Source organism: Mesoplodon bidens (genome assembly GCF_964165515.1).
Source record: "Mesoplodon bidens genome assembly, chromosome: 3".
NCBI classification, from domain to species: Eukaryota; Metazoa; Chordata; class Mammalia; order Artiodactyla; family Ziphiidae; genus Mesoplodon; species Mesoplodon bidens.
In genome coordinates this window covers 170709560-170722783 of record NC_138178.1, presented here as the reverse complement: position 1 = coordinate 170722783, position 13224 = coordinate 170709560, and the positions used below count along the sequence as shown (strand labels likewise).

The 13224-nt window shown below is 43.5% G+C and overlaps 1 protein-coding gene across 1 annotated transcript in view; it reads right to left on the bottom strand.

The window, feature by feature from the left end:
* Positions 1–13224, bottom strand: part of AK7 (adenylate kinase 7) — a 54640-nt gene that overhangs the window by 16685 nt on the left and 24731 nt on the right. The window contains 5 exon segments of the mRNA XM_081230045.1: positions 1351–1479; positions 4824–4973; positions 6089–6166; positions 7447–7537; positions 9443–9531. Of these exon segments, the coding sequence (XP_081086171.1) occupies positions 1351–1479; positions 4824–4973; positions 6089–6166; positions 7447–7537; positions 9443–9531 (537 nt within the window).

Sequence of the window (13224 nt, the reverse complement as noted above, 5' to 3'; positions counted from 1 at the left end):
GGACAGCAGAGCACAGAGAATTTTCAGGGCAGTGAAAACTACTCTGTATGATACTATAATGGTGGACACATTTCATTATACATTTGTCCAAACCCATAGAATGTACAACAGCAAGAGTGAACCCTAATGGCAACTACGGACTTTAGGTAATCTGATAGGTGAATATAAATTCATCGATGTAACAGATGTGCCACTCTGGTGGGGTTTAATGATAATGGGGTAGGCTGCCTGTGCAAGGGGTAGGGGATGTAGGGGAAATCTCTGTACCTTCCTCTCAACTTTGCTGTGAACCTAAAACTGCACTAAGAAAATAGTCTTTTTTTTTAAGCTGTTGATAAACGGTCTGATAATACCCTGAGAAATACATCAAGAATAAAAAAAACCTGTGTATATATCCGAAAAAAACAAAAACACTAATTCAAAATGATATGTGTACCCCAAAGTTCATAGCAGCATTATTTACAGTAGCCAAAATATGGAAGCAGACTAACTTCCATCAACAGATAAATGGATAAACAAGATATGGTGTGTGTGTGTGTATATATATATATATATATATATATACACACACACACACACACATACTCATACATACAATGGAATACTACTCAGCCATAAAAAAGAATGAAGTGTTGCCATTTGCAGCAACATGGATGGACTTGGAGGGCATTATGCTAAGTGAAATAAGTCAGACAGAGTAAGACAAATATTGTATGATATCACTTATATGTGGAATCTAAAAAATACAACTAGTGTATATAACAAAAAGGAAGCAGACTCACAGATGTAGAGAACAAACTAGTGGTTACTGGTGAGGAGACAGAAGGGGAAATGGACTAGGTAGGGGGAGGGGATTAAGAGGTACAAACTATTAGGTATAAAATAAACTACAATAAGGATATATTGTACAACATGGGGAATGTAGACAATGCATCTTAATAACTATAAATGGAGTATAAGCTTTAAAAATTGTGAATCACTACACTGTACACCTGTAAGTTATATAATATTGTACATCAACTATACTTCAATTAAAAAAAAAGAATAAAGAAAAAAATGAAAATGTTCCAGTCAATAGAGAGAATGCAAGATATATTTTGAGCAACAGCTGGAGAAAGACTAAATTTTAAGGGCGACCCATGAAAGACGCTTCCAGAGGAAAAGTCATGTGGGTTTCTGTGTTTCCATAACGGAGCCAACAACAAAATCCAATTAAAATAACAAATATTTTGTAGGATATGCCATGGAAAATTAGTGATTTCTTAATTATAACTAAGACAAAGCATTTTTAAAAGCATTTTTAAAATATAAAAATTCACAGTAAAGTAGTAAAGTAGTTAAAAGTGTTACCAGTTTTGCTATGGCTTCGGAAATGACATCCTTCAATTTAATGTGGTGCAGTTTGTAGTATTTGGACAACACTTCAGCGATGCTGGATTTTCCCACAGCAGGAGGGCCAAGAATGCAAATTTTGATGGGCTAAAAGGGAGAATAAGCATCATACAGGGAGCTCTGAACCATCTGTAGCTAGACAGTGTTCGTTATTTCAAGGGTCGCAGCCCTTTTAAGTCTCGGGATCCTGCAGGCTGACTCTCACTCCTCCATCAAGACCCCAGAGTCGGGCTTCCCTGGTGGCGCATTGGTTGAGAGTCCGCCTGCCAATGCAGGGGACATGGGTTCGTGCCCCGGTCCAGGAAGATCCCACATGCCGCAGAGCGGCTGGGCCTGTGAGCCATGGCCGCTGAGCCTGCGCGTCCGGAGCCTGTGCTCCACAATGGGAGACGCCACAACAGTGAGAGGCCCGCATACCGCAAAAAAAAAAAAAATTAAAGAAATAAATAAATAAAAATAAAAAATAAATGAAAACAGTTAATTTATCCTAGTTTTTAAAAATACACTCATTTTTTAAATTTTATTTTTTATTAGTTATCTATCTTATACATATTAATGTATATATGTCAATCCCAATCTCCCAGTTCATCCTACCACCACCACCCCACCCCTGAACCCCCTGCTTTCCCGCCCTTGGTGTCCATACGTTTGTTCTCTACATCTGAAAAATACACTCATTTAAAAAAAAAAGTTTCTAGAAGCTCATCACATTCATAACCGGTGAGCAAATGTTTGTTTATTTCTAATAGAAATAAAAACATCAGTGACAAATAGTCATTTCTTTCAAAATGGTCCAAACAGTTGTGAAACTAAAGCCTGGTATTTTGCAAGGCAATTTTAAAATTTTTTTAATTTTTTTTTTTAATTTTTATTTTTTGTGGTATGCGGGCCTCTCACTGTTGTGGCCTCTCCCGATGTGGAGCACAGGCTCCGGACGCACAAGCTCAGCGGCCATGGCTCATGGGCCCAGCCGCTCCGCGGCATGCGAGATCCTCCCGGACCGGGGCACGAACCCATGTCCCCTGCGTCGGCAGGCAGACTCTTAACCATTGCGCCACCAGAGAAGCCCAAATTTTTAAAATTTTAAATTAAAAAAAAATTTTTTTAATCATCCCATTGAAAAGCATTTCCATGGACAGAGTGTCCATGTGCTTAAAGACTACATACTTGCATGCACAGAGCTGGTTATCGTTATTATTGCTACTAACATTATTATTATTACTACTACTATTGTTATTATTACTATTTGTCAGATGAGGAAGCCAAGGCTGTGAAGGGAGTGAGCAGGGCTACTGCAGTGGTGCTGGGTGAGGCGTGGTGGGAGTGAACAACCCTGTCTGCTTAGGGACAGGCTCTCTCAGGGTGATGGCAATGACCAAGACGTCGGGCAGTGGAGGGTGGCAGCGGTCAGGAGAGCATCTCTGGAGCTGAGTATTGATGGACAGGGCTGGGCTCCGAGGTAGGCATGGTGCAGTCACCAAGGCCTGAGGTCTGGCTGTCAACTGGGCAGGTTCACGTGCCTTGTTTCATCCACACACCAAGGGAGGATCTGTCTCCTGGGGTAAGCTCACCTCATCCGGGTACAAAACCAGAATGGTAGTTTATTTAGTTATAATGAGAAGTAGGGTTGCCACTGAACTCAGAACACTCCAAGTGCACGTGTCTGGCACATTTACCCCTTAAGGCAGACACATTTAGAAAGTAGCTTGATGAGCTTTGATCAGACCACGGAGAGTTGGATGAATGGACTGCTGAATGGTGTTAGGTCAAGGTGATTGGATGCACCTGTCTCTGCATAGGGATGACTTTGCTTTGCTAAAGGAACTGGAGTTGTGCAGGCCCTTGGCTTGAGGCTCCATCTTGCTGGATGTCGCTGGTGTGGCACTGTCTACATTGTCCTTGGTCGTGTTTCCTCTTCTATGCTGCCAAGCTGACCAATGCCCCCAGGGATGGATAGACTCAGTTTAATTTTTAGATATGCTTACTCCTTCTATCATGTCCTGTCCAGTTTTGCTAATCAGGAACCATATGGTCTCTTTAGGGTGTCTTGTCCCATCTCTACTCTGACTGGGTGTTGTTTTACGTTGACCCACAAACGACAATACTAGTCTAACCTCTCAGGTTGCTCTGTGCCTCAGGACAGCCTCCAAGTAGAGCCATCGTGGGTGTCTCAGATGCTTAAAAGGATCATTGTTTCTTTTTTTTTTAATTTTTAAAAAAACTTTTTGGCCGTGCCACACAGCATGTGGGATCTTAGTTCTCCAGCCAGGGATCAAACCCGTGCCCCCTGCAATGGAAGCACTGGAAGTGCAGAGTCTTAACCACTGAACCACCAGGGAAGTCTCGGATCATTGTTTCTTTTGTAAAGTGGTACATCTTTTTTTTTTTAATTACTTAATTAAAATTTTTTTTTAATTTTTTCTTTCTAGTTTTTAAAGTGGCACATCTTTTACTGATTCTCAACAAGGCATGCTTTTCAGGAGAATATTGTTCTTAGGATACAATGGCAACTCTGCTTGCTTTTATGCAGTATTTCCATGCACGATGGCAATTCAACTATGATGGCACCTGTTACTCATAGACTATAGTTTTCAAAATGCCTTCTCATGTCATATTTACTCTCATCTTTGGAATGCCTCCCTGGGATAAATCCAAAGATGTGGGCAAGTGCTGCATTTACCTGATTTCAGAGAGGGGTGTGTGGAGGCTCCCAGAGTAAGGCCATTCTAGCTAAATTGGCATCTTAGCTAATTTGAATCCCTGACTAGCTGTGTGACCTTGAAGAAATTGCTCCATCTTCTGAGCCTTGGTTTCCTCATCTATATATGTAGATAAGAATATCTATGAAAAGTTGTGGTGATTAAAATGACTGGCAAATCCCCTGGCCAACAAGAAAAGATCAAAGTAATCATCAGACGTCCCCACCTCCTACCTACCCTTTTCCAGATGTATACCCGGGGTGAAACAGGCAGATCAGTAAGGTACCAGACATTTTCCCTTATAGGGACAACTCTGTGACAGTCAGTCTGGGGCTTACTATCATGTTCAATTTGTGTCAAGCATAACAATCATCTCTGTCAACTTAAAAATTTTTAATATTCGATTGGCAAGTATCAATAGAATATAGAGGTAGATTTTTTTGGTCTGGGCAATAGGTCAGATTTGAAAAAAAACTTGAGGGAATTCCCTGGCGGTCCAGTGGTTAGGACTCCACGCTTTCACTGCAGGGGCCACGGGTTTGATCCCTGGTTGGGGAACTAGGATCCCGCAAGCTGCGTGGTGTGGCCAAAAAAAAAAAAAAAAAGATTGAAAAAGAACTTGAATTGAGAAATTCAGACATTTGAAAAAGTACTTTCATTGGTGTAATTACACCAAAAATTTCATTTACTTTGCTTAAATCAGAAGTTTAAACAGGAAGTGGTTATAGTTACCAATAATCTTCTGCTTTGCTTGTACTCTTTGAGGATACTGTTGATATTTTCCACAAATCCTGCTTGGGCGAACCATCGAATGTTAAAATTTTCCTTCACAAAGACTGTTTCCATTCTCAAATTGACCAGTAAATGGTCAATATCCTCTTGCTAAGAGATAAAGGAACATTAGAGATTTGTCCTTCCCCCCCCCCCACTTGAGAGTTATAACAAGCCCAAATCACTGAAGTTACTGAAGAAAAAAATATGAACACATTCACTAAACATGGCCGTCAACTAAGGCAGCTCTAAGTTTTGACAGACCACCTGCTGTGAGACTCTGGGACCCTAAACTTCCCTCACATCTGCACTCTTGTGGTGGGCGGCAACCTGGCTTGTACAGTGACACAAGCAACTCAAAGAGTAGGGAGATACTACAAACCCAAGTGGAAGGTTTCCTTCCTTTTTTTTTTTTTTTACAAATTTTAATACTACCTATTTTTTGAGTAGTGCAATCACACAGTTCAAAATCCAAAAGAACAAAAAGTATAGGGGAAACTTATACACACTACCATATACAAAATAGATAACCAACAGGACCTACTGTATAGCACAGGGAACTCTACTCAGTATTTTGTAATAACCTATAAGGGAAAAGAATCTGGAAAAATATATATATATATGAATAACTGAATCACTTTGCTGTACACCTGAAACTAACACAACATTGGAAATCAACTATACTTCAATTAAAAAAAAAAACAGTAGAGGGGAAAGCACTCCCTTTGGTCCCCATCTCCACCCACCCAGTTCTGCTCCTCCGAGGCAACCAATGATATCAGTTCTTTCAGAAACATGTTCCCATGCACCGTTTTGTTGCAATTTATTCCTAAACATATTATATTCTAAAACAAGCTGGAAGAATGCACTGTATGACTAAAACTGTACTTTCGTTGCTGCTGTGATGGAATCAGAAATTCAGCCTCCTGTTTGAATTTTCGAAAGAGGCCAAAGAAAGCAACACCCAGTGTTTGTAGAGCATTTTACACATCAGACAGCTTTCAAATACATTTTCTGACCACAACCTCGGAGGGTTTTTCAAAAAAAGAAAAAACAAAAAACCACAGGCTCACAGAGCTGAAGAGGAAGTTGCGATAGCTAAGACTGCCAGCTGTGCAGGAGGAGGTGAAAGGAACTTGGAAGCCAGGTCTTCTGACTCCAAATCCCTCAAGAACCAACACCTTTAGGACAAGAGTAGAAAAAAAAAGAATCTCTTATATACTAACTGTTAAGTCCTTGGTTAGGAAAGCATTTTCTTTGGGTACTTTCTGGATTTTCCCAGGGCCAGTACTTTTACTGATGCACTGTTAGAGAAAAATAGAAATATTATTTGGTTGACCTGTAAGGTTTCAATATAAAATTTCTCAAATGAACATAAACATAACAATACAAAAAAATTTGCAAAGCAACGGGGGAGAGCACTGAGGGTGTTCACTGGTGTATTTGTTGCACATGTAGCTAAAGAGCACAGAGATGAATAAGGCCCGATCTCTGCCCTCAGGGGGCCCCCATTTCTGAAAAGGGAGAGACAGATGCTTGTGTGTATTGTCTGATGCTGGGCGTCTGGAAAAGAGGGGCTTGCCCATGGGGGAGGTGGGATGGAGCCAGGAGGGTGCAGAGGAAGATGTCTGAGTCAAATCTTAAGAATTAGTAGGGGGAGGGCTTCCCTGGTGGCGCAGTGGTTGAGAGTCCGCCTGCCGATGCAGGGGACACGGGTTCGTGCCCCTTCGGGGAAGATCCCACATGCCATGGAGCGGCTGGGCCCGTGAGCCATGCCTGCTGAGCCTGCGCGTCCAGAGCCTGTGCTCCGCAAAGGGAGATGCCACAACAGTGAGAGGCCCGCGTACCACAAAAATAAATAAATAAATAAATAAAAGAATTAGTAGGGGTGGCCAAGGAAAGGGCGAGAGAAGGCCACACTGGCTGGGCCAGCTGGGCCATAAGGTGACAGGTGGCTTTAGCCAGAGCAGCCCAGATAGGAAAGGGGACCCTCAGAGACCCAGAGCTCCTGGAAGCCGCCATAGGTTTGGTGAACTTGACCATATGAGTACTTTGGGGAACAAGTCACAGATAGATTTTATTTTACTTTATTTTTTGTGGTTCACGGGCCTCTCACTGTTGTGGCCTCTCCCACTGAGGAGCACAGGCTCTGGACGCGCAGGCTCAGCAGCCATGGCTCACGGGCCCAGCCACTCTGCGGCATGTGGGATCTTCCCGGACCGGGGCACGAACCCGTGTCCCCTGCATCGGCAGGTGGACTCTCAACCTCTGCGCCACCAGGGAAGCCCCACAGATAGATTTTAGTAGCGCGGTGTGTGATTTGTGTGTGTGTGAGTCCTACGGTGGACTTTTTTTTGCTCCCCTCTGTGCATATACTGGAGAAAAAAACATTGTGGTTTTAATTTCCCAACACATATACTGCAGAGACAAATAGCAAGCTTGGGTTTGAGGATATTGTATTTTAGGAGTCCCCAGTCTTGTTAGCACTCCTGATCCCATAATTATAATACTTTGGCGAGGGCGGTGGGGGGGAGGGTAAAATGATTTAAGAGATGCCATCCAATCTGGGATGACATGGCCATACCTTGACAAAGTCTTCCAGAGTATGAACTGACTCGTCCACAGCCACCAGGTAATGGAACTTTGGCACATGGTCTATGACGTTCTGTATCACTCTGCAGACCGCCAGGGAACATCATCCCCAGAGGGAATAAACAAAGGAGCTGTAGTAAATAGAATTCAATGGATGCCACCCCCATGGACCAGATGCTGGGTTTGGTGATTTAGCAATTATCTTATTTTCCAACAAGGTCAGGGTTGGGATGATGGTCCCCACTCTACAGTGAAGGAAGCTGGTAAAGAGTTAAGTGACATTTCTTGGGCTGAAGAGCTAATGGGAAGGTAGAAGGGCCGGGATTGGAAGCCAGTCCACCTGGCTCCAGATTCGCCCCAAGTACAAGAGTAGCTGAGCCTCGACAGGACTTGCGTTGATGAAGTCCGCTTACCCAGTGGCTCATTAAAGTCCCAAAACAATGCTTTGGGGAAGGTGTTTCGCAAAGTAAAACACAGATTCACAGAAGCTGTGACTCCTTAAGTCACACAGCACGGAGTGGCTTAGATTTCCTACTCTGGATTAATTATGAATGATGGCCAACGTGTCTGAGGGCTTAACCCCGTCAGGCCTGTGCTGTGGGCTTTCCAGGTGTTACCCCATGGAATTCTCAGAACAACCCTATCAGGTAAGGCTATTATCATCCGCATCTCACAAATGAGAAAATCAGACCCAAAGGGGTTAAGCAACTTTCCCAAATTCACACAGCTAGTGAGAGGCAGGACAGGGATTGGAATACAGATGAAAAAAATTCCAGAGAAACAATAGTGAATGGAAAACTGTCCCAAGACTGTAGATTCTACCTCCATCTCAGCTTCCTTTTCAGTCAAACGAAAATAAAGCAAACGCACCTGTCTAAATATCCATTTCATATTTGTTTTATATTAATTTCACAGAGCATTTCCTCTTGTAGCTTCTTTCTTTGTTAAATAGTTGACAGTCTTCAAGAAGCTTGTTGGAAAAAAATGCTACCGCAAGGGCCCCCGAGTCCTTGTGTAATGGGAATAATTTAATTAATTTAATAATGTATGATTCTTTCACAACTTTAAAACCTGATAATGTAATCATGCAAAATCTCTGCAGGCAAAAAGGGTCTGTGTCAGCCCTGCCGTGTCCAGTGTCAATGTTGGCTGGAGCAGATCCAGGTTTTATGTGGAGTCTGAAGCTTAGACAACTTAAGGGATCCCTCTTTGAGAACAATAAGAAAAATGAAGTTTAGGGTCATGCAAGGGACCCATGCAGGGGAGCGTCTTGAAGCTTAAGCTTCATTGTTTCCCAGTAAATCTGTAAATCCGCTTGGGATTGAGACTAATTTAATAGTGGCTGGTGGATGGGAGAAAGAGGGGGGAATCTAGAAACCAGAAAGAATCTCAGAGAGGTGCTGCTCCCTCCTGTGGGGTGAGCCGAGGGGTTGACAGAATAAAGCCCCTGGAACTCGAAATGTAGAAGCAATGAACTGCAAATAAAGTGAACCTTATCTTTGACTTAGTGTTTAAGTAAGTGTCTGCAAAGAAAGAGAAGGGGACCTGGGGATACTCTGTGAGTCTGAAAAACACGTGTTAACATCACTTAACAATTGCCAAAAAAAAAAGAAAAAAAGCTTCTGGTTTATAGTTCACAGATTTCTGGAATTTAAGTTGGTGGGCTGGACATATCAATCTCATCTGGGACAAAGGACCAGGTCCCCAGAATGCATATAAAGAGTTCATTTCCCATATTGGAAGACATGCTATTCTGCTGGTAAGGTTTCTAAAAGGTGAACTTGAACTTGCTATCAGAAGTGTGGAGCATTTAGGTGATGGACACTATTTCATCAGATGCAAAGTGGAGATGATAAAAGTACCTTCTGCTTAGGGTTGTTGTGAAGAAGAAATACAATAATACACGTGGGGGTCTTAGCACTCGGTAAGAAACAAACACGGTAGTCAGCTAATTCTCGGGGAAGTCATATATCTGGTAGAATACTTACCCTGCTAGATCAAGAACATGAATTGCTGGAATTACATTTGTTCCATCTCCAAAAACTGGTAATGCAGGGACCTCACCCAACCAAGCTAGCTAAAAGAAAAAAAAGCAAAAGCATATTTTCCCCAGTTATGTGTGCCTGACTATTACAGCTCACAGACAGAGCCATAGTCAGAGGCATCAAAAAGATCTATCTATCCGATGAAATAATAGCCTCAAGATGTTTTGTAAATCAGTTCTGATGAGATTTAGTTGCTGATCAAATCCTATTAAGAGAAATAAAGTGCAACCTCAGGGCTGAAATACTTTTCAAGAAATCATAATCTCATCAGCTGTCTTTAGTGGTCATCTACATAGAAAGAAAATACTTTAGTATGCATGGTGTCTTTAATTCTCATAAAAGTGAGAATTAAAATTTAAAATTACCCCCACTGGGTGGGGGTAATTATCATCAGTTTGTAGATGAAATGCTTAGTGGATAAAGTATCCTCCAGGACATTACACTTCCAATGAGTCTCTTTGACTGGATTTGAACCCTGATCTTCAGAGTCCAAATCCTTGTCTTTTCCCTTCATTAAATATTTCAGTAAATAAATAGATAGTCTGGGTACTGTTTAACTGTCATGTACCAGATGATTTTATATCGCTTTTCAAGAGTGAAAGAGGTAGGGGTGGGGGCCACAGCAGACCACTGGATCTTGTAAGATGTTTTGGACTTAGAGAAACCATTGAAGGGTTTTAAGCAGGGAAGTGACATCACTGGATTTGCTTTGGTTGCCTTGTGAAGGGCCGATGGGAAGTAAGAGTTTAAATGAAGAGATGGAGGTCATGACAGCTGAGGACAAGAGAGGGTTTCTCCTAGCCTTTGGGTGGGGAGTTGGAGGTGTTGGGTTGGAGAGAAGGGAGATATTGGGGAGGTTGTCTCTGGAGGACTTGGGGATCTTGTGATGGATGAGAAAGAGGAAGGAGTTGGGTTCTGATTGGTGCAGCTGGGTGGAAGGTGGTCCAACTTCCTGAGGTGGGGCCCTGGAGGAGCTGAAGGTATGGGGGTGATTGTCAATGTAGTTTGGATTTGTGAAACATCCAAGTTGAGGTGATGGATCTGCAAAGTGAGAACTAAGGAGAGGGAGTCCCGTTGGAGACTGATGTTTGAGGGTCATTGGCGCCAGTCATAGGATTGAACAGCCCAACCCAGGGAAAGAGTGTAGATGGAGAAGACAAGGGGGTCCCGGGCAGAGGCCTGGAAGGCCAGCCTCCGGTGGTCAGGTAGGTAAAAGGGAGCTGAGCATGGGCAAAGAGAAAGAGCTTTCTTTAGCTCATGCTCTTCAGTTGTCATATCTCTTGTATTAAAAACCCAACCAGCCCACCCTTTCCTGACACTTCTTTGTCTAGCTCCTGCCTTCTTTTTCTGCCCCATTTTACAGTAAAATCTCTCAGAACGCTCCTCTGTTCTCACCGTCTCCCCTTCCTCTCTTCGTGCTCCCTCCTTGAACCTACTCATATCAGGCTTTTGTTCTACCCGATTCCAAAACTATCCAGGTCAATCCTCCGGTCTCATCTTACTTGATTATCTGCAGTGTGTGACATGGTTGGTCATTATTTCGTTTTAGAAACACTTCTTTCACGTGTCTTTCTCCACACTCCCCTCTTGGTTCACTGGGAACGCCTCCTCAGCTGCCTTTCCCGACTCCCTCCCATATCCTTGTAAATCTCCAACTATAGGAGTGTCCCAAGACTCAGTCCTCAGACCTCTTCTCTTCTCCATACTCATTCTCTAGGTGATGCCATCCAGTCTTATGGTTTTAAATTCCACCCATATGCTGATGGCTTCCAAGGTTATAACTCTAGTCCTGACGACCTCCATAATCTCCAAACACACCTCCGACCCTCCAGGGCAACGTCCCTCCCTGCTGAGTGTCGACACTTGGATGTCAGCCATCTCAAACTCAACGTGTCTGAGCTGAGCTCCTGAACTTCCCACTGATTGCATACCTCGCCCTAATCTGTCCCTTCCCAGTTTCCCCATCTCAGTAAACAGCCACTCCCTACTTCCGGTTACTTGCACCAAAATCCTTAAAGTCACCTTTTACTTTCTTTCTGTCACCCTTACATCCAAGCTTTGAACCAATCCCATTGGCTTCATCTTCAAAACATCCCAAATCCCAACAATCTTCAGTATCTCCACCATTTCCACCCAGGTCTTAGGCACTACCCTGCTCTTGCCCCACTACAGTACATTCTCAACTCAGCAGAAGAACAGCGTTATCCTTGAAAACTTAAGACAGATTAGGCCACGTCTATGCTCAAAATAGTCTGTTTCCCAACTCACTCAGAATAAAAGCCCAAACCCTCACAATGGGCTACAAAGCTGGGATCCACCTGGCTCCTCCATCACCTCTTTGACTCCATCACCCCCTCATCCTCCAGCACTTTCAGCCACATTGGTCTCCTTGCTGCACCTTAACCCAGCCAGCACGTTTCTGCCCTGTTTTTTTTTTTTGTTTTTTTTTTTTTGGTACACAGGTCTTTCACTGTTGTGGCCTCTCCCGTTGCGGAGCACAGGCTCCAGACGCGCAGGCTCAGCGGCCACGGCTCACGGGCCCAGCCGCTCCGCAGCACGTGGGATCCTCCCGGACCGGGGCACGAACCCGTGTCCCCTGCATCGGCAGGCGGACTCTCAACCACTGTGTCACCAGGGAAGCTCCTGCGTTGGTTCTTTGCATTTGCAGGGCCCACTGCCTTTCCCCAGGAAGCCACTTAGCTGGCTCCCCGTTGCCTTTCACTGTCTGCTCAAATGTCACATCGTTAGAAAGGCCTTCCTCACATGAAAAGATGCTCAACTAATTACTAGAGAAATGCAAATCAAAACTACAATGAGGTACCACCTCACAGTGGTCAGAATGGCCATCATTAAAAAGTCTACATAGGGTTCCCCTGGTGGTGCAGTGGTTGAGAATCCGCCTGCCAATGCAGGGGACAGGGGTTCGTGCCCCAGTCCGGGAAGATCCCACATGCGCGGAGCAGCTGGGCCCGTGAGCCATGGCCGTGAGCCTGCACGTCCGGAGCCTGTGCTCCGCAACGGGAGAGGCCACAACAGTGAGAGGCCCACATACTGCAAGAAAAAAAAAAAAAAAGTCTACATATAACAAATGCTGGAGAGCGTGTGGAGAAAAGGGAACCCTCCTACACTGTTGATGGGAATGTAAATGGGTGCAGTCACTATGGAAAACAGTATGGAGGCTCCTCAAAAAACTAAAAATAAAGTTGCCATATGATCCAGCAATCCTGGGCGCATATCCAGACAAAACTATTACTCAAAAAGATACATGCACCCCTATGTTTATAGCAGCACTATTCACAATAGCCACGACGTGGAAACAATCTATATGTCCATCGATAGATGAATGAATAAAGATGTGCGACATATATACAATGGAATACTACTCAGGCATAAAAAAGAATGAAATAATGCCATTTGCAGCAAGATGGATGGACCTAGAGATGATCATACTAAGTGAAGTAAGTCAGAAAGAGAAAGACAAATACCATATGATATCACTTATATGTGGAATATAAAACATGACACAAATGAACTTATCTACAAAACAGAAACAGACTCACAGACATAGAGAACAGACTTGTGTTTGCCAAGGGAGAGGAGGGATGTGGGAGGGATGGATTGGGAGTTTGGATTAGCAGATGCAAACTATTATATGCAGAATGGATAAACAACAAGGTCCTACCATATAGCACAGGAAACTAGATTCAATATCTGGTGATTAACCA